Below are 26,937 nucleotides of genomic sequence, written 5' to 3'. Positions count from 1 at the left end.
AGGGGTCTGCGTCTGGCCCTCCCCCTTCTCCCCCAGGCTCCTCCAAACGCCCGACAGCATCCTCCCCGCCGTCTATGGTTTTCAGCAAGTCTCAACATCTACACGGAGGAGTCCCTCCCCGACCCCCACGGGGACCTGGCTGTAGCGTCTTCCTTTCGTGCTTCTCTTAGCTGCCCGCCTCCTTCTTGCCTTCACCACTAAGGGCAAAGAAAGGGTAGAAAACCATGCTGTGTGTCTGCAGGTGAGCAGGCCACCCATGAGGACCACTTTGCTCTTCCTACCCTAGCCTCTTGCCACTGCACTTGGGGGCTCAGAAAGAAAGAAAACACAGTTAGCGAAGTTAATGAAATTGAAGCTGAAAACAACTACACTTAAGAACAAGGTGAGAGAGCAGAAGAGAGGGAGGGAGAAAGAGGAAGAGGAAGGGGAGGGAGAGGGAGACATGCCTGACTCTTTGTACCTCCTGTACCAACCCAGGTTTTAAGCAAAAGCTAAACCGTCTTGCTTTGTCTGGCCCAAGCGGGTTGGCTGATGATTTTATTCAGGTGTTAAGCCAAATTTCAGTAATTAACCACGTGCAAATACGGCCTGGCCACCACCACAGCCTCTCCAAACAGAAACATGTTTCTCCAAACACAGAGAAACATGGAGCAGGGTGCTGCTTGTTAGCAGGTACAACCGTGAGCTTAGCTCCTGGGCCCCTGCATTCAATAAATACTTGGTGAATGAATAAACTCAAGAAATACTTAATGAGGCAATATATGTCAAGGGTTTTTATTCCCTGTGGCTTCACAGGCCGGCAGGCCAACCATACAAAACTCTTCAAGTCAAACCACTACATGGTTGTCCCAGGAGGAGGAGGAGCAGTTGGGTTCTCTGAGGGACTTCAACACCACTAGGCCATGGGAGAACATGGGGTGTCCCCGAGGGGCCCTGTTCCAACCCATTTACAGACATGACAGACGCGTAAGGTGGAGACCCACTGGACTGGGGCACACAAAATTAAGCCGAGCTGCTGAGCCCTGCGTAGCAGCAGCTTAAGTACAGGAGAAAATATTCTATTAGGAGAGTGCTACCTACAAGGAAAGCACTGTGCCTAGTCTTTGGATGGAGCTGGCATTTCTCCTAGGAAAACACTAATGTATCCTCAAGGGGGTCACTGCTCTCTGAGCATCATTAGGCAGCTCTGGCCAACTGTTTAAACGATGAAGTATTGGGGCCTGGGCTGCCTAAAACACGTTGATTCAACTTCGGGAATTATAAACCAAACAGGTAATAGTCCCTGTGTTTTTTTGTTTTTTTGTTGTTGTTTTTTCTTCTCCTTCTATAAAAGGGCAGGGGAACTTGACAAGTGGTCGGAAGCTACTCAGAAGACAAGTGGGACACAAACATCACAGATTAGATCCATGAGGATCTCCTGGGCCAAAAGTCTTTCAGGAGACACTGGCTGGGACAGCTTTGACTGTGGGAAAGGCTCCCTACATCAAAACCACCTCTTCTCTGGCCTGAATCTCCTCAAGAGGTCAGAACCAGGACTGTTTTCCCCCCAGCTGTCTCCCCATGATACTTAGAACAGCAGCTTCTGAGAATATAAAAAATACCCAAGCAATAACACTACCCTTAGGGTATACTACCTTTCCTCCAACCAAAATTCTAACAACTTTCTCCAAACCTTTCCCTTTAACAAAATGATCCAGTTTAAAACAGGTTGTTGGGACTTCCCTGGTGGCACAGTGGTTAAGAATCCACCTGCCAATGCAGGGGACACGGGTTCTAGCCCTGGTCCAGGAAGATCCCACATGTTGCGGAGCAACTAAGCCCGTGTGCCACAAGTACTGAGCCCGCGTGCTGCAACTACTGAAGCTCGCGCCTAGAGCCGGTGCTCCGCAACAAAAGAAGCAACCACAGTGAGAAGCCCGCGCACCATAATGAAGAGCAGCTCCCGCTCACTGCAACTAGAGAAAGCCTGCATGTGGCACCGAAGACCCAATGCAGCCAAAAATAAATAATTAAAAAAAAACCCCAAAACAGGGTGTTATCTGTCATATTTTAAGATCATTGACAGCTGGTTTTCCGAAGTAAATGTATTTCTGTCTTTTATCTTATACTGCAGCCAGAGGTAATGCTGACCCTCGAGGCTAAGAAAGTCTTTTTTTTTTTTTAGTACTTCTAAATGGAATAACAATAGCAAATGGCAGTGAACATTTCTGGAGAGCTTTCTCTGCTAGACGTTTGTATCTCATCTCACCTGCTAACCATCCTATGAGGTAAGGTACAGGACCATAATTGCTGTCTGCCATTCTGAAACCAAAAAAGCTCTACAACCCCAAAGTCTTTTCAGAACTTACTTGGCAGCGAAACTTAATGGTCCTGAACTCATTTGGAGGCACAGCTGCCCTGAACTAACACGGGCTATTTAGATTTTAGTTGTCCCACTTAATGTGAATATCCATGTAGTTTGCTACACAAATATGCATGTGTTTGGTTCCTGAGGATGGCCCCACGTCTCCTGGGAGTTCCTAAATACAAAATATGTGCATCTTAATACCTTTCTAAATGCCCCAAATCTCAGAATTCTGAAATATCTGGCCCCAAGGGTGTAAGATAGGGATTGTGAATCTCTATTATCAACCTAGTTCACAGAGAAGAAACTGAGACTCCTTGAGGGGAAGTGACCTGCCCAAGGCCACACAGTGGGCAGGGTGGAGCCCACTCTGAGGCTGGCAGCTGCCATCAGAGCCCAAGCTTCTGGGTACCATGGGGGGCTGCTCCAAGACATGACTTCAGCCAGGAAAGAGTGCTGTGCCAGCAAGGCTCTTCTCCGTAACCGGCTATTTGAGGAATTGGGGAAATGTGGGTGTGGAGAACACCAATCAAAACGGGAGCAATTCGGAGGGCCTGGTGCTTACCTTGCCGAGGACAGTTAGGCATGGTTTCGGGTCCAGTTCTGGTTGTTCCAGCTTCACCACTCCTACCCAGCCATATTCATACAAGTCCTCTTCGTCATTGTTATTACACAGGCCCAGTGGGTGCATCTAGGAAACAAATGGAAAGAAAACTTCAGTAGGCAGGCTGCAGACCTGCTTGACTCCCGGTGTGCACGTCTCAGACTCAACAGTCAAAAACAACCTCAAAACTTAAAGTCATATGGGTGGGATGCATTTTTCAACCCATTGAGTGGATCCTATTTCAGTACAATGAGCTGAGCCCTGGGGAGAACACAATAGAGCCACTACAAATAGACTTCATAGATACTTTCTCACTGCTTTGTAAGCAGTGGTCACCCAAGGTGGACCACCCAATGGGATGTAGGAAAAGAGAGACAGCGTAACTCCCACATAAATCCCTGTCTAGATGGCTGTGAAATACCATAACATTCAGTGGCAGCTACAGAGGAGACGAGCTAGGTTAGCATCCAAAACTATTTGGCTTCCAGACCTTAACAACACATCTACTTCAACTGACACAAGAAGACCACGAAACACATTCAGGAATTTATGGAGAGACCACTAGACATACGGCAGAATCACCAGGATAATTAACAGGCTGTTTAAAGGCTACCCCTGGTTACTGGAAAACAGATGAAATTCTTTGAGGTTTCTTCAAAATTTGCAAAACACAAAATCAAAGATAGGTAGGAGAGCACTGTCAAATTTTTACTAGTAAAAGTGCATTTAGTGAGAGCCTGAACACAGAATGGTACTATGGCTTGCGCTCACAGTTCTAGTATTGAGTTTTATCAGACCCCAGAATCCCTAATAACCATCTGAGAAGAGGAAGTCCTTGTGGATAAACCTAACTTACCAAGACATGAAGGAGTCTAGCACGGTGTTAAGCTCTTTAAGTAACTGGAAGAAATATGTCTTTAGAGTCATGGCATGTTAGAGATACAAGAGACTGAAGAATCCACTGTGTTAGCCAGAATAATGGCCCATGAGACATCTATGTCCTAATCCCCAGAACCTGTGAATACGTTACCTTACAAGGCACCAGAAACTTTATAGACGTGATTAAGTTTGATATCCTGGATTACCTGGGTAAGCCCAATGTAATCGCAAAGGTCCTTACAAGGAAAAAAGGGAATCGTGGAAACAGAAGAGATGTGACCAGGGAAGCAGGGGTTGGAGTGATGTGCTCAGAAGATGGAGGTGGGAGCCATGAGCCAAGGAATGCAGGTGGCCCGCCTCCAGAAGCTGGAAAAGACAAGGAAAAGGATTCTCTCTAGACCCTCCACAAGGAACGCAGCCCTGCTGACCCATTTTTGACTTCTGACCTTCAGAACTATGAGAGATTAAGTTTGTGTTGCTTTAAGCCACTAAGTTTGTAGTAACTTGTTATAGTAGCAAATAGGAAACTAATACACCCTCCTTATCCCCCACTCATTTTAGGATGAGAAGTTCAAAATAAATAGCTTTTCCAAGACAACACAGCCAGCAAGTGGCTGCCCCAGGGGTGGCCTGGCCCTTGAATTCACAGTCCAGTACCTTCCAACTCCACTTGCTTAACTTTATTGTCCCTTCTTCTGAGAGCTGGTCACCTGACTGGAGAGAAAAGATTAAGAGGTAAAAATCTCTGTAAAGAAAGGCTGCCTGCCAGCTCTGAACTGGGTGGTGTGGGAGTGTAATGTGAGTTTGGGGCAGGTGGACAGAGGTGCAGCTGAGCCTTGAGCTGAGCTTCAAAGGGAGAGCTGGACGGGTCCGGGGCAGGGGAGAGGACGGGCGGCCATCCACGCCCGGGGACGAGGAGCTGAGGGATTCAGGGGGAGAGGAGAGGCTACCTGAGCAGCATGGGGGGCCACAGTCGACACCAAGAGAGAGACAGGCTCAAAAATCAGGAAGGCATGTGGACACCAGGACAGCGCCACAGGTTCTTCGGAAAAGCGGCGCGCCGAGAACAGTAATTTGAGGCAGGCGGGTTGCACCTTCTGGCAATGGTGGCCCTGGACTGGAGAGGATGAGTGAGCGGAGGAGGGGAGGAAGCAGCCCAGAGGGCAGAGATCCTTGGCAAGTTGATGGACCCACAAGGAACGGTGAGCGCCGCAAGCTAAAGGGGTGGCCGGCAGCTGTCTTCGTAGCGGGCACAGGATAACCCTGCCCTGGGAATTGCAGGACCTGAAATGGGGAAGCCTGCGACATATGATTTTTGCACCAGCCCTCAGGCTCGAAGAGTCTGCCCAAAGGACCAAGGAGGGTCCTGCAGTGCAGTGGATGGCACAGCTTCCCTCCAGCTGCCCCTGAAAAACTCAGCCCACTCTAGGATGTTCGATGGTTACTAAATGATGAGCGGCTTGAAATGCAGATCTCCGACTGGAGAGGATGGGCAAGGGCAATAAGCCAGTCGTGCCAAGAGCCAGGCACTTCTGACCCTCCAGGAAGTGGCTCCCAGCCGGGCTCAAGTCAGCTTCCTGACACCCCAGGTCAAGTCACGTCAATGGCAGCCCCACTACTGACACTTTTCTATAGTGTTCCATGATTTTTTTTTTTTTTTTTTTGCAGTACGCGGGCCTCTCACTGTTGTGGCCTCTCCCGTTACGGAGCACAGGCTCCGGACGCACAGGCCCAGTGGCCATGGCTCACGGGCCCAGCCGCTTCACGGCATGTGGGATCTTCCTGGACCAGGGCATGAACCCGTGTCCCCTGCATCGGCAGGCAGACTCTCAACCACTGCGCCACCAGGGAGGCCCTCCATGATATTTTTAACCTGGCCATGTGCCTTGGAGGTTTCCAGAGGGAAAGGTGCTTTTTGTTACTTACACCTGTATAGGGTTTGGTCAGTGATAGAGAACTGCGTTGAAGGAAGCAGAGGAATCATGCAGGTTTAAGACTTTGTATTAAAACTTTACTGAAGAAAGAAGCCAGATATAAAAAGCCATATATTATATAATTCCACTGATATGAAATATCCAGAACAGGCAAATCCACAGAAACAGAAAGCAGCAGATTAGTGGATGCCTGCCTGGGGGAGGGGGAAATGGAGAGTGACTGCTTAATAGGTGCAGGAGGCTTTTTACGGTGATAAAAATGTTCTGGCATCAGATGATAGTAACGGATGGGTGACCACTGTGAATGTACTAAATGCCTCTGAATTGTATACTTTAAAATGGCTTAAGTGGTAAATTCTGTATCAATTTTACCACAATAAATAAGTTTTTTTTAAAAGTCCCAAGAGTCAGGGACTTCCCTGGTGGTCCAGTGGGTAAGACTCCACGCTCCCAATGCAGGGGACCCAGGTTCAATCCCTGGTTGGGGAACTAGATCCCGCACGCACGCTGCAACTAAAAGATCCCACGTGCCACAACTAAGAGCCAGTGCAGCCAAAATAAATTACAAATAAATTAAAAAAAAAAAAGTCCTAAGAGTTTACTCAGAAATGACTGTCCTCAGCCAACATGGGAATCCACAGTGTAGGACGATGTGGTTTCCACCCTTCCTGAGCCTAAGCCAACCACCAGAGCCCTTCGGGAAACTGTGTCCTGCAGAATACTAGCCCTGCACGATGATAAATGGGTTCCTGCACACGCAACTAATGCTGAGGAACAGGACATAGGGATTCGGGATCTACATTTGGAAATTAAAGCTCTGCAGAGGCCTAAGGTTTAAATAACTTACAAGGGTTTTAACCTTTGCTAAAACCAGCATTTCCTACCTGTTGATGATCAACCCATTTTGTGTTTAATTATGCTCACACTGTTTCATGGGACACACTCCGAGAAATGCCAAGTTAGGGAGAGCACAGGTACATGTGTGAGAAGAAATGAACCTAAAGTAGATGTGATCCAAGCCAAACGCTGACACGCATGATGCGAAGAGCAAAGGCTGCAGTGGGAGGAGATGGAGGGACGGAGGGGGGTGGCTGGAGAGAAGGGGGGGCCTAGGAGGGCGGGAGGAGGAGGAGGGCGGGACTGTGAACCCAGAGCAACAGAAGCAGGAGTAGAAGCTAAGGCCCTTAGCAGACCAGGCTGAGGCTCGAGCTGCGGAGCAGGACACGTGGCCATGGGAGGCATGGCAAGAGGGCGTCCGGAGCACTCGGAAATCCCAACTGTGTGAGCCTCACACATGCTGAGGTCCCCCTGGCACCCTGGGCCGTACCCCATGTGGGGCCCTCCCCCTCCTTGGCCCCAAGACTCCTTTTCAAAGCATCCACTGTCACTGGGGTGCCTGTGAGCAGCTCAAAGTGTCAGCCCTGTCAAGGGTGTTGACTTCTGCACGGGGATCAAAGATTTAAAAACCAAAAGGAATTTTTTCCCAAGTGTTGGTGGGTGTAATCGGTTGGCGTGGGTGGTTTATTTTCCCAGAGAGGGTAAAGGGCCACCAAAATCACATCTCAGAGTAACCAAAACCGACCTCACCATCCTCCCCCTTCCCAGCTCCACTCTGGAGTTTCTTCTCTTCTGAGTTCCTTATTCCAGTCTGTATCTCCAGAGGCCCAAACTACTGGGGTTGTGAATTCAACCTCAGCTACGTCTCAAGTGTAACTGGCCTCTTTGACTCACCTGCCAATCTTGTACAATTCAGTTCTCTTTCAGCTCGCCCCTGATGACAGCATCAGCTTCCAGAAATGCCCGCCACCCTAGGTCTCCAAACATTTATGCCCTGGGGTTCTCTTTTCCCAAGGGCGCCAAGTTATGAGCTCAGCAGAATGTTTTATAAGGAAGCCATAACATGAAAATATTCACTCATAAACTGATGTGTGTCAAAGGATGGAATACCCTAGGCAAAGGCATAAAATGCAAACGAATATGCCAAATCTGGGCAAAGTGAAGGAGAGGGCTTTCTTGTTAATTGAGCATCAACTACATTACTCTGCTTATGTATTTTATCTTGTTGAATCCTTACAGCAACCTCTTGCTAATTGGTCTATCAGATGATAGAGTGACTAGACTATGTCGATAAATTGCAAGCTGGAACCACAAATCAGCCAATGATGCAAATATAACAGAGTCCACCAAAGTCATATTAGTCAACAACAGGATCCACTCAAAGCAAATGGCAAACAATCTAGCTAAGGATTAAAGAAGAAATCCACATGGGGGCTTCCATGGAGAATGATCAAAGGATTAAGACAGAACTTCGGGAAAAGAGAGAGTTCTCTAACATTTTTGGAAAAATGACTTTGGGTGATCCTGCTGCTGGAGTCAAACTTAAGAGAAGGATGTCACATCCACATTCTCAGACAGTTTTGCTGGAAATATCCCAACACTGCCAACAGGGGATTCACTCTTTGTTTTCAGAAATCAGAACAAAGTCGCAATTATAATTTAACTTGTTAAATTCAAATACAAACTTATTTTCTGTTCCACGTTTCAAGATAAAGCCCCAACCAAATCTTTCTACTGTCTACTGAGAAACAGTAGCCCTTAACTTAAAAAGATCCCAAAGTCCTTTTCTGGATCACAGTCATCTATGGAGAATGAGGACCTCCAACATATGAAACACATATATTCTAAATATTCAGTGAGACATTGCTGCCAGTCATCACATGAAAACCACGCTTGTGAATTCGTACATGCTGACAGCCAGTGACATACAGGCAGTGACTACACATAAGACCTGTGTGTGCAAAATTAATCTTAGGAGATTTCAATGAATGATGTTCAAGCATGTTAACTTTGAACTTAATGCGGCACATAAGCATTTAACAATTATAGGAATTTCTGAGTTTATTTTCTTAAAATGTTTGGGTGTGTGGGGTTTACCTGATCAGACGTTTGAAATTCAAGAAGTTTTTGCCTTCATATTTTTAAGAAGGTTAAAAATGGCTGAATTGGGGGTGGGGAGAACTGGATGAAGGTAGTCAGAAGGTATAAATTTCCAGGACATAAGATAAATAAGTACCAGGGATGTAACGTACATCATGATAAATATAATGAACACTGCTGTATGTTACATATGAAATGGTTAAGAGAGTAAATCCTGAGTTCTCATCACAAGGAAAAAATATATTTTTCTCTCTTTAATGTTGTATCTGTATCAGATGACGGATGTTCACTAGACTTCTTGTGATAATCATTTCATGATGTATATAAGTCAAATCATTATGCTCTACATCCTAAACCTATACAGTGCTGTATGTCAAAACTGGAAGAAAAAAAAATGGCTAAATTGTGTATAAGAACTCAGGGTTGTCAGAAAGAGTTACTAATGAAAACATAAAGGAAAAACCAAATAAACTCAGAAACCTAGAATGGAACTTGACGAAAACTCACTGGACAGAGAACACTGAAGGAGGAGAAGGACAGCCTGAAATGAGAAGATAAGCAAAACTCCTGGGGCGGGTCCAGAGAAGAAAAATGCCAATAATTAACAAGCCACACTAAAGTGTGAGGATTTAACAGAAGATATGTCCTGAGTTATAACTTTGGTCTTGTGCTCTCAGAATAACTTCAGGATGTCAACACCCTGGCTTAAGAAGCCAATTGAAGGCAAATTCCCAGTTAGTCCTCTATCGGGAGGTTTGACATTAAAAAGTGGTGCCTCTGGCTGTCTTACTCCTGATTTTGTTCTGAGGGGTGTTTGGGGGACGGAGAGGATGAGAGCTTTGGAATCATGTAACCATGTTTTGAAAACTGCCTCTTATGAGGCATACCTCCTTGAGCAGATGACTCGATTTCTATAAACCTCTATTTTCTCATCTGCAAAATGGGGACAGTACCATCCACTTCAACAGGGTGCTGTGCAGATTAAATGAGATAAAATATATAATCTTAGTTGCACGGTAGACGCTCAATCAGTGGGAAAGCCCTCTCCTTCTTCACTTCCTCTTGACATGTCACGTTTGCTTGCCCTTCATGCATTTGCCTAGAATTCTCTGTCCTTCAAGACCAGTTTAAATGTCAGCCCTTCCATGGAGCTTTCTTGAATGCACCAGTATAGCTAGTTGCTTCCACCTCTACATTCCCAAATGCTTTACATGGTGCTTAGCACAGTTCCTTCAGCCTCTCCTCTGGGATGGGTACCTGCTTCTACAAGGAGTCTTTCTCAGAGGTCCCCTTTCACCCCACCCAGAGCCTTGTGCCCAATAGGTGCTCAATAAATGACCGCTGGGTGTCTCCGGCCCTCAGCCTGGAGACAGGCCTGCTGCCGCATCTCAGCTCTGTTTGGGGAAGCCATTTGTGTCTCTGTTCAGTTAAGTGAGGGAACAGGACAAAGAGGTCAGGATTTCAACAAATTGCCGCCGGAACTTTAAAAGATCTGGCTCTTAGAGTCATTGATCCGCAGGTCACCAAACACATCCCCAGGACTTTACCGGCAATCTCAAGATTTACTGGGAATGGCACAGGAGCAAAGGCTGTTCCTTCTTGGTCTCGGCCACTGGGCTTGCAGAGGCAGGTAACACTCTCCACGTGCAGAAAACACAACGCCGCTGCCCTTCACTCAGGCAGGCCCACAACAGTGCTTTATGAGGGTGATGGAGGGGGAAGAGGAATAGAGGATTCCTCCCCGAAAAAGCAAAACCTCAAAATTTCCGGCCCCTGTCTGATCTCAGAAGCTGCTGTCAGCTCCAAGAAAACAAGGGAATAAACCGAAGAAGAGGCAGGCATGGGATCCAGGGCACAGAGAATCCAACAGAGAAGAAAAATAGAGGGAAATCCCAGGAAGACAGCTATGCCACCAGCCTGCCAGGCGACCCGCCCAGATGGGGTCAGAAGGATGAGGGCTGCAGGAGAGCTCCCAAAATAAGCAAACAAACAACCACCTGAGTCATCACCCAGTGGGACTGACAGTATTGAGAAGAGTGTTACAGTCCTGAACAGGAGAAGGAAATGTGATAATCAGATTGCAAACTAAAGTAATGGTGGGGGGGGACAGTTATTAACTCCAGAAAAAAAACAAAAAGTCACACCAGAATTGTAAACCATAAGCAGGGTATGGCATGCATGGCCTGGCTGGGAACAGTGACAGCCATAATAATGTAAATCCTGATCTAAACATTGATTGTGATATAACTACATTGGGAAAATTCAGAGATGGGAAATGTGTGTATGGGGGTGGGGAGGTGGAAAGGCAGGACAGGGGAAGGGATGAGGGGGGTAAGAGAACAAAATCGCCATCTTCCAGAGTAGGAAGTTGAAAAATGTATAAATGGGCTAAAAATATGAGGCAGTATAAGCAGGTTTAGAAATTATTGACAGAAATTTAGAAATATTCCCAGAGGTGAACGGCAGAAGGAACCACTAAATAATTGAAAGTAGTTGCCTCTGAGAATAGCAATCAGGGATGGCAAAGGGTACACCAGAGGAATGCTCTTTTTTTTTTTTTTTTGCGTTACATGGGGCTCTCACTGTTGCGGCCTCTCCCGTTGCGGAGCACAGGCTCCGGACGCGCAGGCCCAACGGCCATGGCTCACGGGCCCAGCCGCTCCACGGCACGCGGGATCCTCCCAGACCGGGGCACGAACCCGCGTCCCCTGCATCGGCAGGCGGACTCCCAACCACTGCGCCACCAGGGAAGCCCAGGAACGCTCTTTTAATTAAAAGCCATGAAGTACTCTTTTCCTTCTGTAAACGTATACGTGCTTTATTTTGGTTAAGATCTTCATAGGCACTGCTGGACAGATGTCCCCTTCCTCCAGGTGTTCCAGCAGATTCTCTGGGTCCTGCAGGAAAGCATTCCATCAGGCCAAAGAGAGACCCCAACAGGCAACCTGCACAGGACTATGGACTTGGAGGACTGCCTGGGATGACGCTCGGGAGCCCCCAGGCCCTGGGCTGGGGACGGCTGGAACACAGCACACGGATGATTCAGGGAGAATGGTGCAGAAGGAACCAGCAGCCCTCACCACCCCCATAAGCCAAATAACTTCCAGGGGGCACCAGAGTGTGATGTGGATTTGGGTGTTACAGAGGTGGCAGACACTACAACCAGGGTGGTTGTTCTAGGGAGCCCCAGTTTTCTCCCAGACACAGACAGATCCTATAACCTCTACAAGGGGTGCTGAACATCCTACTTGCATTTCCAAACAAGGAGCTGCTCGGGCAAAATGGCTAACAATAAGCAGGGCAGAGTCCTGGCCACCATCAGTGCCAGGTATCGAGCATCTGGTTTTACGCTGAAACATGAAGATGGACCTTCTTCAAATTTCTCGGAGCCCAATGAGGTTGGCTATCATGATTTCACTGTTTTGTTAATGGACAAAGACTCTACGGGAACTTCAAAGCCAAAAGACTATGTCAGACAAGGTTAAGTATCTGGAGAAACAGAACTACGTTCCCTTGGGTACAGGACATCAAGCCAAGCTTTGAAACCAAGACCAGCTCTTTAAGAAGCTTTCAGTACAAAATCCTGGAGATATACTGGGGCACTTTCCACACGTCTGAAAGGGCAAAACTGAAACCGGGGCTGGTGGTGCTCTTATCCAAGGCTACAATATCTCCACACTCTGCTGGAAGTTTAAAATAACTTCAAAAGGGCCGCCTGCTTCTAAGTGGGTTACTGTTACACTGGAGCCAAACACGGAACGAATAGGAGGAGAGACGTTTCACTCTGTAATATTATCTCATCAAAAAATTCCTGGGGATTTAAAAGGGAAACTTCCTTCCTTTTGTCCTTTTGCCGCCGCAGACCAGGGTAGGGTGTCACTGTGGTACAGAGTTTCACATGAAACGACAGCCCTGGACCTTTTCTTAAAAGGTGTGGTGGCTGGAATCAAGACTTATAATTTATGTGAAAGAATGGAAAAGGACAGCTCCACCCATTTTTCTCTTGAATCATAAGGATTATTTTTTCTCTTCTATGTACAAGGAAACAGACAACTCTCTTTTGCTCTTTGAACAAACAGCCTGAACCTTTTTCTGGATCTAGAATCCAGAGGTACCCGAACACAGTTTTTTCCCCCCGTTGTCATAGCAATGGGAACGGAAAGGACCCCAGACAGAAAAGGAGCTGGCTGTTGCTGCTGTTTGTTGGAAACTTCCAAATGGGAATTGCCTGAGGATTAAAACCAGCGTTTCTTCGCTGAGGGGTCTGGTCTTCCGAACACTGTCTTCCGCAGTGGGTGTCACTTTTTAGAGAAAAACCAAGAACAGACTCTACCCTGTTTGGTTCCTCTTGTTCTTGGTACCAAAAGAACAACTGAGAAGCTGCCTGTCGGAATCTGGGCAAAGCAGCAAGTATTTCAAATCTACCTTCTCACCTGAATATCTCCCATCCCCTGAATTGCATTTTGTCAGATAATCATGTTGAAACTTAGATACGGCCCTGTGTATATCGCATGTCTGACTTTACAGACCTTCACTTAGAACTTCCTATTCCAAGTAGGTAAGGAGATGTTTCATAGGTTAAATTTTGTAAAAAAAAAAAAAAAGTATCCAATAGCCGATAGGAAACCATCTGAAAATGTTAAGCAAAATTTAATTCTAAATCTATTATTTATTTATTTATTTATTTTTGCAGTACGCGGGCCTCTCACTGCTGTGGCCTCTCCCGTTGCGGAGCACAGGCTCCGGATGCGCAGGCTCAGCGGCCATGGCTCACGGGCCCAGCCGCTCCGCAGCACGTGGGATCTTCCCAGACCGGGGCACGAACCCGTGTCCCCTGCATCAGCAGGCGGACCCTCAACCACAGCGCCACTGGGGAAGCCCTTATATCTATTCTTTAAATGACTCAAAGTGACACATATAGCTACCAGATGACAAGTATTGAGCTCTACATAGAAATTCATAGACATAGTTTTATTTTAAATTACAAGGCAACATCATAAAGGACACTTGATTGTTATTATAAAAAGGTAAGGATTTGGTGCTTGTACACACAAAACAGTTATTAAATCAAGAAGAAATATGTTGGAGGGGAAAGGGTAAAGAAGGCTTCTCATTCTTCCAGACTTAAAAAGAATACTATAAAACCACAAAATCAATAAAACTACATGATGCCAGTCTGAAACCAGAAAAATAGAACAAGTGGAAAAGAAATTCCAAAAACATATTTAAATTTTTAAAAGATCTTACAATGCAAACCAGGACAACATAAGGATGCAGAAAGGACTCACTTAATAAATTCTGTTAGGACAGGTGGATAGCAATGCAGAGAAAAGCTCAGTTTGGCCGTCCATAAGTTATTCTGAGAATCAGTGAGGCAACTCGAGTTAAGGGAAGTCCTTTAGGACAATTAACAAGCTAGACAGTGACAAAGGAGGCTGAAAGAGCAATATATTCTTAAAACTTCTCCATATTATCAGTAACAGAAAGGAATGAAGTGACAGTTAGGGGATATATATAAATAGTTTATAGTAAGAAAACCGAAAGACCATCAACCTTGTTGCTGATGAATGCACAGTAAAATCACCAATGTAACTCAATGCTACTCGGTGTATGGGCTGCTGGGTGTATGTGGACACACCTGGCTGGCCACGCTGCAAATCGGCTCAGTTTGGGGTAATCTGTCTATCAATATGCAACAAACTCAAGATCCTATGACTTTCTTTCCCCCATAATTCAATTTTTGAGCAGATCCTGAGGAAGTAACCTAAAACTAAGTCAAAAACAAATGAAATAAATAAATAAAACAAAGAAGCAACTTTCCATGATAAAATCTTCAAGCAGTCCTTCTCCAAACTATGAAAATGTAGAAAGGAAAAAAAAAAGTCTTCCCAAAGACTATATAATCAAACAAAACAATGTGCATAATTTATGGGATATTATATAATTATAAGAGGATACTGATGAAGATAACATGGTATAAAAAGTACCATGTATGAAATTTTAAGAAAAGCATATGTGTAAAACAACACCTATTTAAAAATACCATCTGCAGATGGGCCAAAACCGGAAGGAAACAAAGAATTTTAAAAGTTGATGGGTTTAGAGAGTAAGGGTAGCTGGAGACTTTCCTTTTTTGGACTCTAGTATTCATCCAAACCAGTATTTGCTGAGCACTGACCCTGTGCCGGACACTGGACAAGAAAAGGTAATTAAGACCCACTGTTGTTTGATTAGTAATTTGAAAAAAAAAAAATCTAAAATGTATGTGCATTTGCTCACACAACAGGTGACGGAAATTTGAAGCTCACCAGGGCTTTTTTCACATAAATCAGCTCTATGTACAACACAGTTTAAAAGTAACAAACGGCATTACTAGGTAGTGACACGCATCCGCAAACATATATGCTCCTCCCCACAGCAACACGCCACCACAGAATGGTCCAGCAGCTGAGCGCACCCTGGAGAGAGCGTTCCGTGGGTGCTGGACAGGACAGCCAGGCACTGGGAGCCTGTGCTGGCCAAGCAGCACAGGCTGCCTGCAAGGGCTCAGCAAGAAAATATGAGAGGAAAGTATGATAAACCGGCAAGCAGTGTGGAATCAACAATAAACACCATCCTAACGGATGATGACAGCAGTTTAGCGTCGGTCATCCCGACACGATGAGCTTGCGCCAGAGGCCACCTGATCAAAGAAATACTTTATGAAGTTACACCATGGTTTTGGTTCCTTCCTTTGACACACGCAAAACAGATGGAGAAAAACACTCAAAACAGAAACAAAGCTAAAAATCCTTTCACCATCTGCTAGAAAATACACTCCCTCCCCCCACACAAAAACTTGTACCTGAAAGTTTATGGTAACATTATTCATAGCAGCCAAAAAAGTGGAAATAACCCAAATGTCCATCAACGGGTGAATCGGTAAACAAAATGTGGTATACTCAAACAATGGAATATCATTTGGCTACACACAGGAACAATATTTATACATGCTACAACATGGATGAGCCTGGAAAATATTAAGCTGAGTGAAAGAAGCCAGTCAAAAGTCCACATCTTCTATTCTCTATTCATATGAAAGTCCGGCATAGGGAAATCTATAAAGACAGAAAATAGATTAGTGGTTCCATAAGGCTGGAGGGTTGAGGAATAAAAGGATAGGGAAGTAGGAGCTAAAAGGTACAGGGTTTGTTTTTTGATATGATTTATATGTTCTAAAATTGTGGTGATGGTCTACAACTCTGTGATATACTAAAACCCACTAAACTGTACACTTCATATAGGTGAATTGTATGGTGTGTGAATTACATCTCAACAAAGCTGTTAGTGAAAGAGTTAATGCAAATAAAGGGCAAGTTAGAAAAGAAAAAAAAATAGTAGGGCAAGACTCTAATTATGAGCAACGGTATGGCGTGTTGAAAAGAACACAGCCCCAAGGTCCAGTTTCCTCGTGTGTAAAATAGGGACGGCGCCTGCATCACCCAAGTTAGATGGCACAAGCCAATGCACTCGGTAAATTAGGATTCCAAGGTTGGGGGTGAGGGGACTGTATTAGGGCACAGTGCCTAAGAGGGAAAGGGCTCTAGCCAGGGCAGTGTCACCATGAAAAGAGTGACAACAGGAGATCGGTGAGAGCAGAGTGAGGTGGAAATAGAACTACTCCTATTCACCATGCCCAAGACCACGGACCCAAGCAAGAAACCTATCACAAGAAACCTATCGCAAGAATACAGGAAAGCAGAACACCAGTGATAGATCCAGAATGGGGGCAAGAGCCCGCGGGGAGGGGAAGGGCACCTCAAGTTCCTCGAGGACTCGCTAGCTACACCCACAGGCTACAGATTCACCCCCATCCCATCCTCACTTCTCTGTAATTGCACTGGTGAGTTTCCAAACCAGAGCACTTCAGAAAGGGTCACTTGATGAAAATCGCCTGATTAAAATAGTCCTGTGTAGTCTGTTAATAACAGGGGCAGGGGGCTAGGGAGGAGAGGAAACCACAGTGTTAAAAGCAATAAATTATATGCTGCGCTTTGCCACCCTCACCCGACCTTGGGTGAGTCATATAAGGGCCCCATTCTCTCTGATCCTGAGAGCAAGGGGAATGCCTGCCACCTGCCTACCCCATGGGGGTTTTGGGAGGATTAATGAGATAATGTCTGAGCTGTAGTTCGGGCTCCCTGGAGACAATACTAGGTCTCAGGCACTATTAGCACAAGCTAGGACAGTTTCTTGCCCATTCCTCACCTCATTATGCCACCTGTGCTTTTTTACGTCTGCTATTAAAGTTCTCTCTCAAAGAGTGGACCAGGGAGGTCATAACCCAGGCTGGGTCTGCTCTGCCTGGCCAACCTTGTTAATGCCACTCCCCACACCCTGCTCATCAGCAATAGGGTACCTTGAACGTTCAGCACAGCGCCCAGCATTTGATGCCAGAGACGGATGGTTAAAAAGGCTCTATGGACTTTTGGGTTTTAATTGAGACCCTTTGCTTCGTGTTACCGCCCTCACATCCCAACATTTAGGGTCCTAGGGGAGTGACCGCCAGGCTGGGGAGGGGAGCAGGAACAAGCTCCCGGAGTACTGAACTACTCTGTTCCTGGGTGTCAGGCTCACGGACAGGTTTTTGTAGGTTTTAAGTTCAAGGCTACCAACTAACGAAACCAGGTGGACTCTGAGTTCACATACAAAGAAACCTGTATTTACGGTGTTTCAAAGAGAGGGCAAGGCCGTGTGTAAAATTGTGTGTGTGTGTAAAATTGATACAAAAAACTATACTTGATGTGAGTCTCTGTCTTCAAGGGTCTCTATCCAGTTCGGTGAACTGATATTATAAGGGTGTCATGAAGATTAGAGATAACGTATGTTAAACTTCCAGAGCGGTGATTGTAATAGCCGCTAACACTTATTGTGTGCTTGCCATGTTCTGGGCACTGGTTTTCTAGTTTTATAGGTGTCAACTCATTTGATCCTAACAGCCTTGAGGTAGGTATTCTTAGTATTCTCGTTTTATAGATGAGGAAAGCAAGACAGAGGTTCAGTGATTTGCTCAAGGTCACACCCAAGTCAGTGGCAGAGCTGGGATTTAACCTAAGTAGCCTTTACCACCCTGCCATAGTAGACATGAAATATATTCCCATTACCTTCTTGGTGCTGAAAAGAAAGTAACATGTTTTATCTAATCCAAGTGCTTAGAATGGTGCCTGTCCTGATACCCTCTTAGTTATTTGATTAACCTTGAGTTTAAACAAACAAACAAACAATGAGAAAAAGAGAAGGCTTGGCAGGGATGCAGATAACAAGAGACTGTAGAAGTGATAAGTGATGGGGGTGGGGGGAGCAGAGCAGGATCAAATAGGTTCCCAGTTAAGGACAAACTGAGCTTCATGACCCTCTGCCTCCACAAACCAAAGGTCCAAATCTAGGAATATGCAAGCATTCAGAATAATGCAGCCAAACACTGGACCCGTGTAAGATAGATGTAGCAATGGAAGTAAAAATACCAAACGCAAGATGGTGGTCACATTTTGTAGGAAAGGAGAGGGAAATACTATTTCTTGGGCTTGTTCATAAATACCCAAGTATCTGATATACTGTTTCACATCTCAATCCCTTGATTTCTTAAGAAAGCATAAACCGCATGACATTATTACATAAGCAATCCACCCGTAGCACCCCCATCTCAAGCACACTCTACCCACTCCATAAATCACTGATCTCCCTAGCCTGTCTCCTGTCTACTTTCAGATATTTTCCCCAAAGCCCTGAATGGCAAAAACCTAATTCCTACCTCTGCAAAGCTGTTAGGTCCTTGTCTAAATGAAGGGGAAAGGTGTAAAAAAATTAAACGTCTGAAATTCAACAGGGTACCAAAAATACCTTGGCAGGAAGAAAACTATCAATCTATGTCAACTTTCCTAACCTGAAGAAAAAAGTAACACATAATAGCAAATCGTAAGTGTACCAACTTGGTCCAGCAACAAGTTAATAAAGGAAATAGGTCATTAAAAAACAAAACAAAACTGGGAGGTGGCCAAAGAAGCAGGGACTACACCAGGTATTTAGTCTGTGTGTCGGCACAGGAGGGTAACCAGCCAGTCTTACCTTCTCCTTCATCAGGATGCAGCGGACACACAGCCAGAAGCCCTGGCGAGAAACATCACCTGCCACAATAGGAGCCCAGCAAGAGAACTTTAACTTACACCTTAGCCTGGAGAACTAAATAATTCCAGATCGCCCCAGGACGTCTGCTTAGCTGATTTACCACCCTGAAGAGAGGTGGACAGAGCACGGACTCTGGGTCACAGCCTCAACTCGGTCTCTTACAGCCATGGCCTTGAACATGTCATTGTCATTTAGCCCCTCTGGGCCTCGAGGTTCTGTGTCCATAAAATATGGCAAGAAACACCCCAGCTCGTACATCTTCGGATACAGTGTGTAGCAGAGGGTGGCCACTTGAACACAGGTCCCGTTCCCACTCAACGAGGCAATCTGTGGCTGCTTAAGGGCAAAAACAATAACCTACTGCCTTAGCACTTAGGATCGAGGCTTGTGATGAAGTAGGATGTGGTCAGAAAAAAAGACTACCTTAAAACTGCCGCTCCTTGGTAGATTACCTGCCTTCTCTCTTTCGGTGGTTTGGGAGATTTTGGCTTTATCCCTACATTGGGCTATTTCACTGCAACATGTCTAGGGGTGGACTTGTGGGTTTATTTTAATTCACCTTGTTAAACAAAGCACTGTATGTGTTTTCAATCTGAAAACTCATGTCTTATTTTGCTTCTGGAAAATTCTCAGCCTTCATCTTTCTGAATAGTGCTTGTCTGCCACTGCTCCATCTCTCTTCCTCTAGAACATCTATCAGACCAGGGTTTGAGGCTTAGGTCTGCCCTCCACGTGGCCCAACTACTCTGTCAAAACATTTCTACTCCTCCTCCTGCATTCTGCATATCTTCCAATTCACTAATCCTATCTGCATCTTTGGCCAGCGTGGAGCTTCATTTATTAAGATTTAAATTTCGATGCTTATTTTTCATTTCCAGCAGTTACAGGTTCTTTGTTCATATCTACCTATTAATATTTACTTTCTGCCTGTTGTGTTTCATATTTTCTTTTAGCTGTAATGCCTTTCATCTCTGATAATTCTAAACATGCATTTTACACTTGGTATCAGATGGCTCTATTTTCATTTAATCCTGAACAAATTAATCTCTCACTGTTGATTTTGTTGGCTATCTTTAGTAGTTTAGGTGTTCCGGAATTTTGGTTTGCAAATTCATACGGTCAGAGTTGGTCAGGAGGAGGTGGAGTGGGGTGAGGTAGGGTGGGGGAAGGGGAGGTCTTCTCCATACCACCCCTCCCCCACAGTTTTGTGGTCACTACTCCCAGGATCTGCAAGCCTAGAACAAGTCTCGTGTTGACAGACCAGGACCCCTGGCACACAGTGACATGGGTAAACTTCAGTCATGCCTCCAGGTGATGTTGGCCCATGAGTGGGCTGCAAGCTTGTGTCTGTTTCTTCCCGCTGCCCTAGACTTCACCCTGAGCAGTAATTGTCTTGGATGTTTTTAGCCTCCTTCCATAGCTGGAGCAGCCCAGCCCAGACCTTGTTTTCAGCAGTGAGTCTGGCTCATGGGCTACTTTTAGTTCCCTCTGCCCCAGCAGAGCGGAGCTCCCAGCTCCACGGCCTATTTCCAGACTCACAGCAGAGCGGGGCTGTGGCTTCAGCATCAATCTTTGCTTTGTATTTGTTTTTTACAGATATGTTTATCTTGTTTTTGAGCATAATTACATCTTTAATTTTGTTCGGTGTTTGGAACTGGGGGGCAAATGGAAGTGATCCAAAATTAAACATATACACTGAACAGAAGGTGATATTTAAACAATGATGTAAAGGGAAGTAAGGGAGAGAGTCACGCCTGGAGGAAGAAAATTATTCCAGACAGAGGGAACAACAGCAAGTGCAAAAAGCCTGAGGCAGGTCTGGAATGTTTGAAGAACAGAGTGAGCACGGGGGATGGAGCACAGCAGGAGAAAAGGGGGAGAGGGGACAGGAGGCCAAACCACGGAGGGTTACGAGCCTTCGTAAGTCAATAGGAAATTCTCAACAGAGTAGCAAGAGGGTTGGACTTAGGTTTTAACAGGATTGTTCTGGCTGCTACACTTGGGAAAAGATGGGGTGGGGGAGAGTGGCAGGAAGTGGGAGGTTAGACGAAGGGAGACCAGTTAGGAGGCTCCTGCAAGAACCCAGAGGATAAATGAGGGTCGGTGAGAACAGGGTAGAGGTGGTGAAAGTGGTTGGATTCTGAATATAATTTGAAGGTAGAGCAGCAGAAATTGTTGATGGGCTGGATGTGGGCGGGGGAGAAAGACAGGAGTCAAGAATGACTCCAAGGATAGAAATGCTATTAGCTGAGATGAGGAAGAATGACAGAATAGGTTTGTTTTGGAAGGAGATCAGTTTTAAACACTAAAATGAAAGTTGGGCCTCGTCTTACTACAAAGACACCAAAATTACTGTGAGACTCAAAAGACTGAGGACTACTATCCGGAATATATAAAGAACTCTTAAAACTCAATAATAGAAGCACAAAACAATCCAATTAAAAACGGGCAAAGGATTTGAAAAAAGACTTCACAAAGGAGAGATAGGGATGACAAACAAGCACACGAAAAGATGCTTAACATCATTAGTCATCAGAGAAATGCAAAGTAAACACAAGATACTGCTACATACCCACTAGAATGGCTGAAATTAAAAGACTGATAATACGAAGCATCGGTGACGGGAACTCTCATGAACTGCTTTCCGGAATGCAAAGTGCCACAGTCACTCTGGAGAACAGTTTGGCAGTTTCTTATAAAGTAAAACATACACCTACCAGGTGACCCAGCCATTCTGCTCCTAGGTATTTATACAAGAGAAATGAAAACATTTTTCCACACAAATCTTGTACTCAAATAGCCATAGCAGCTTTGTTTGTAATAGCCAAAAAGTGGAAACAACCCAACGTCCATCAACAAAGTAAATGGATAAATAAAATCTGGTACATGCATACAATGGAATACTACCTGGCCATAAAAGGCAACAAAACATTGATGCATGCTACAACATAGATGAACCCCAAAATCAACACATTGAATAAAATAACCCAGACTTACTCCCCTCCCCCAAAAAAGGGTACATAATGCATGTTTCCATTAATATAAAATTCTAGAAAATAAAAGGTTATCTACAGTGACAGAATGCAGTGATTGTCTTGGGCTGGGGCAGAGGAAGGGATGCACTGCCAAGGGACAAGAAACATTCAGGGGTGATGAAAATGTTGGCTGTAGTGTTGGTTTCACAGGTGTATACATCTATCAAAACTCCCTAATGGGGGCTTCCCTGGTGGTGCAGTGGTTAAGAATCAGCCTGCCAATGCAGGAGACACGGGTTTGAGGCCTGATCCGGGAAGATCCCACATGCCGTGGAGTAACTAAGCCCGTGCACCACAACTACTGAGCCTGCGCTCTAGAGCCCGTGAGCCACAACTACTGAAGCCTGCGTGCCTAGAGCCCGTGCTCCGCAACAAGAGAATCCACCGCAATGAGAAGCCCACGCACCGCAACAAAGAGTAGCCCCCTGCTCGCTGCAACTAGAGAAAGACCACGCACAGCAACAAAGACCCAATGCAGCCACAAATAAATAATTAATTTTTTTAAAAAACCTACATTGCATCTTTAAATGGTTAGTTTATGGTAAATAAATACTTCAATTAAAAGGGTTTTTGTTTGTTTTTTTTCTTAAGGAAATTGCTGAATTCGGTGCAAAAACAAAGACAGCATTCTAAAAAGAGAGTCAACAACTCTACCATGGAGCTCTTCAACCCAACCCAAAGTAACAAGTATCCCAGCGTCAACACTCAGTTATGTAAGTGGGCTTTAATTCATAAACACATGATGACCCAGGGGAGAAAAAAGAAAACTTTCCTTTTCTGATTCAGGTCTAGCTCAGAATCGGGCCATGAAAACCAATACGAGACAACGTCTTTTTTAGACAGCTAGTATGGATTGGGCTCTTCATGCTTCATAAACCCTAATCTTGGTAGAATAAAGACTAAAACCTAGAGCAGGGCCCTTGGGATATCTAACCATCCCGTCAGAGGCAGTGTACATGCTGAGACACACAAGAGCCCTCTTTGCCTCCCTCTTCCAAAAGGACACTCCCAGTGTAAGCCACTGTGTGTAAAACGACTCACCTCGATGCACTTGAACTAAGACCAGCCCCTTACCTGTAACTCTGCATTCAGGTTTTTATTCTTGCAAACCCAAAGTATGTACAAACCAAATTCCAGTCGGAGACAGGCAACAAAGAACATTCTTAAGGGTGGAGGCGGCAACATGGCAGCTCGTTCCTCTGCACAGGAGCTTTTCTGGCTACAGCTGTTCTCCCCACCATACCTCTCCCAACACAGGCAGGTATCTTCACACGTATGCATTCATCCACCCACACCCAACCATGTAAATATGCACCACTAACAGCACATGTAACATGGCCACATATAAACATAGGACAAACGATAATACAGTTGTCCCTCAGTCTCCACGGGTGACTGGTTCTGCAACCCCTGCGGATACCAAAATCCGAGGATGCTCAAGTCCCTTACAAGAAATGGTGCAGTATTTGCATATAACCTACACACATCCTCCCGTATACTTTAAATCACCTCTAGATTACTTATAATACTCAGTACAATGTAAACAGTTGTAAATACAATGTAAATGCTAAATAGTCACCATGATGAGGCAAATTCACTTTTTGCTTTCTGGAACTTTCTGGAATTTTGTTTCCCAACTGAACATTTTCAATCTACAGTTGGTTGAACCCATGGATGTGGAACCTGTGGTTACACTGGGCCAACGGACACTGGTTCTAGATTCTATCGTGGGATGCTGCCCAACCACAGGGGCACTTGTACCAGAGTCAGTACAACTCAGGTCAGAGGTCTTCCCTCTCTGTGAAAAAGAAGCGACTGCTTGTGTCTTTTAGGAAGCTGAACCAGAGACTGCTAGAACATGGCCTGAACACGTGTCAGTGCCACAGACAGCTTTATCACACCTTCTGTGCTCCGAGCCTTCCTTGTAAGGTCAGAGGTCATGGGAAGTCACTCAGTGGGGGCTGCGGCTGTGGACCAGGGCCGGCGAACAACAGCACCTTCTGCGGCGATGGGCAAGCTCTGTTCCTGCACTGACAATGCAGGAGCCGTGAGCCACGTGTGGCTGTTGGAGGCAGGGAACTGGACTTTAAGTTTTACTTAATTTTAATTAATTCAAAGTTAAGAAGCCACATCTGGCTAGTGACTGCTATGTTAACTTTAGACTCCGAAATCTAATACTCCCCTACAATCTCAAGAAAGAAAGGAAAACAAAAGTCCAAACATATTCTTACCCTGTCCACCTACAGTTATCTTAAAAGTATCAAATTAAAGTCAGGACTGGCTCAAATCTAGAAGATAAAGAAATGTGTTTGCTGCTACAGGTTAACAGTGGAAATGTTGTTTTAAAAAGATTTTGTTTTGGCAGCACCGGGCAATGCAAAATAAAACAAAACACCACAGGAAATGAGCAATGAAGGTGTTCTGGGGTCAGAGACCAGTGGGAGGTCAGGTGACACAGGAAACTTAAGACAGCAAGAGGGAGAGGCTCAGGCTGCCAGTGATCTCACTGGGTAGTCTTAGGCAAATCAATTCTTCTCTCTGGACCTCAGTTTCTCAGCAATACATAGGATTCACATACATACATCTAATTCACAGAGCTGTTAGAAAGGAGAAGAAAAAGTAATGAGTACCGAAGAGTACCAAATGCTACCTAAAAAAGCAAGATGTCACCATAAATTCACCTAAGTAACTTGGAGGTCCTTGTGCCCCATTCCTTGGCTCCATCCACTCTTCATGGTCCAGCTCTAACCCCACTGCCTCTGCTTGATCTTTCCAGAACCCCTCCACTCACTATTACTGCTCCCACTTCTGAACGCCTACCCTGTTTGGATTCTTCTAAGCTTAACTATTGCACGTGTATTCTCTCCCCATGGAGAGGAGAGGGGGTTGTCAATCACTGGCTCTGGATCAAATGACAAACCTTGATATTATGAAAAATAAACAGCAACATCATAAAGGAAAGGGAGCTGATGCACTCAAGTGAGTCACCAAGAAGAAGCCAAGAATGGCATTGGTCTTCTACACTTAGGATGACTGGTAACAGCCGCAGAAGAACTAGTAGCTGGGAAACCCTAACCGTGGAATTGCAGGGGACGCCGCCAAGAAGGGGTTGGAGCCTGCAAGAGCCTGACAGGCGATGGGCTCTGCTATGGTCTGAACGCTCGTCTCCCCACAGAATTCCTATGTTGCAATCCTAACCCCCAAAGGTGATGGTATTAAGTAGGTGGGGCCTCTGGGAGGTGCTTAAAGTTACGTATGGGATCAGTGCCTCATGAAAGAGGCTCCACAGAGCTCCCTGGACTCCTCTGCCACACAAGGATACGAGAAGTCTGCAACCCAGGAGAGGGCCCTCACTCGACCATGCTGGCAACCACATCTCAGACTTCCAGCCTCCAGGATGGTGAATGATAAATTTCGGTTGTTTATAAGCTACCCAGTCCATGGTATTTTGTTAAAACAGCCCAAAGGAGTTAAAAGTCCAAGCAACAATGTAGATGCCACATCTGGAACTGAAAACACCCTGATTTCAGAAGGGAGAAGCAAGGCAGGCCCAGAGGTTGCCTGCAACTCCTAAGCAAGTTGCCAAAATATGTCTTTTTAAAATATAGTCCCTATCAATAGGATTCAAGAACCTTGAATTCAGAGGGTAACTCCAATCCCCAACCCTTCCTGCTAGATCAAACTTCCAACGCTGTGCTGTAGTTCATTAATTACCAGTGGCTCTCTGGCCTCAGCCACTATTAACAAGAAGCTCTGGGGCACTGCTAGATGCACAGTCCAGTGGGGACTGACTGGGAAGGGGCACGAGGGAATCTTCTGAACTGATGGTCATATTGTTCTTTATCTTGACAAAAAAGATAAAGGTTGAGTTACGTAAGGGGACACATTTGTCAAAACCCACAGGGTAGAATACTTAAGATTTGTATATTTCATTCCACGCAAATTTTAACCTCAAAGAAAGAACTGTAAAGAAACAAAAAATGCACGGTCCAGCCATACACAGAACCCCAGGCAGAATCTCTAGGGCTGGGACACAGACCTAGGGATTTGAACATGATTCTGATGAAGGTGAACTTCTGAGAACACTTTGAAAATTACTTGCCTAGGCCAAAGAAAACAGGTCAAGTGTAGACAAGGAAGATAATTCAAATTAGGCTTCCCACTTTCTACCTGAAACTGACTACATGACAGAAATCATAACTAAATGCTTCCAAGTAGTGGAAAGAATGATATGAAATGGCCACTGTTTGCCAAGTTCTTTATTTACAAAAATTGCACTTGCATATGCTAATAAGGTACTATTACTTCTAGATGCAAGCATGCACCTTGGCAAATGGTCATCTTCTTATCCATAGAAGAGGATAACCTTAATTTGTCAATATAAGAGGTCCACTCAGGCCAGAGGTTTGTCTCCATTGTGAACTGCACTGCTCCCCTAGGAGAGGGGAGGTGGCACTAGCCAGGGTGTGTGGCAGTCTGCGGGCATGGCGTCCGTCCAGCTGCCTGGTTCCACAGCTAAGGGATCACTTCCCATGTGGGAGCCACAGAGCTGCTGGGCCAGAGCCTTGTGTAAACTGAATCTCCTTCGTCCTCCAAAAAGACCAGCTTGTATCTTCCTGTTTCTGAGGTCTAGTTTTTCAACTAAACTGGGATTCTCATCCCTGTGGTTGTAAGACATACTTGAGAAGCTACTCAGCTTCCCTTGGGAAGGATGGGAGAGTGAGTATCAAAAGGTAATTTTCATGAGCACTTGTGACTGGTGAGAAATTCCAGACCAGAAAGGGCACTCTCCTCCAGGGCCTCGCCTTCCCACGAGACTGCGTTCTTCTCTGCTGATGAAGTCGGCACTCACTCTGCCAAGCTCCCAGGGTACCATTTAGCTCTTGCTATAAGATGCGAGGACAAAATGTACCAGGTGCAAGTCATTCAGTTTTGAACACGGTAACTTGTTTACCTAGAGCTAAGAGAGAAGCCAAACTGGGAAATGGGCCAAATGAAGGAAACTGGATGAGTCGGTACCCACCAAATGCAGCCTGTCAC

At 45.4% G+C, this 26,937-nt stretch overlaps 1 protein-coding gene across 1 annotated transcript in view; it reads right to left on the bottom strand.

The window, feature by feature from the left end:
• The window catches only part of ZNRF3 (zinc and ring finger 3), a 148,797-nt gene that overhangs the window by 54,545 nt on the left and 67,315 nt on the right, over positions 1–26,937 (bottom strand). Inside the window, exon 2 of the mRNA XM_060119556.1 lies at positions 2,910–3,035. Within this exon, the coding sequence (XP_059975539.1) occupies positions 2,910–3,035 (126 nt within the window). The remainder of the gene's footprint in view (positions 1–2,909; positions 3,036–26,937) is intronic.

Source organism: Mesoplodon densirostris, chromosome 15 (assembly GCF_025265405.1).
Source record: "Mesoplodon densirostris isolate mMesDen1 chromosome 15, mMesDen1 primary haplotype, whole genome shotgun sequence".
Taxonomy (NCBI): Eukaryota; Metazoa; Chordata; class Mammalia; order Artiodactyla; family Ziphiidae; genus Mesoplodon; species Mesoplodon densirostris.
Note: the sequence above shows the minus strand (reverse complement) of the source record. Positions and strands in the feature narration are given on the sequence as shown.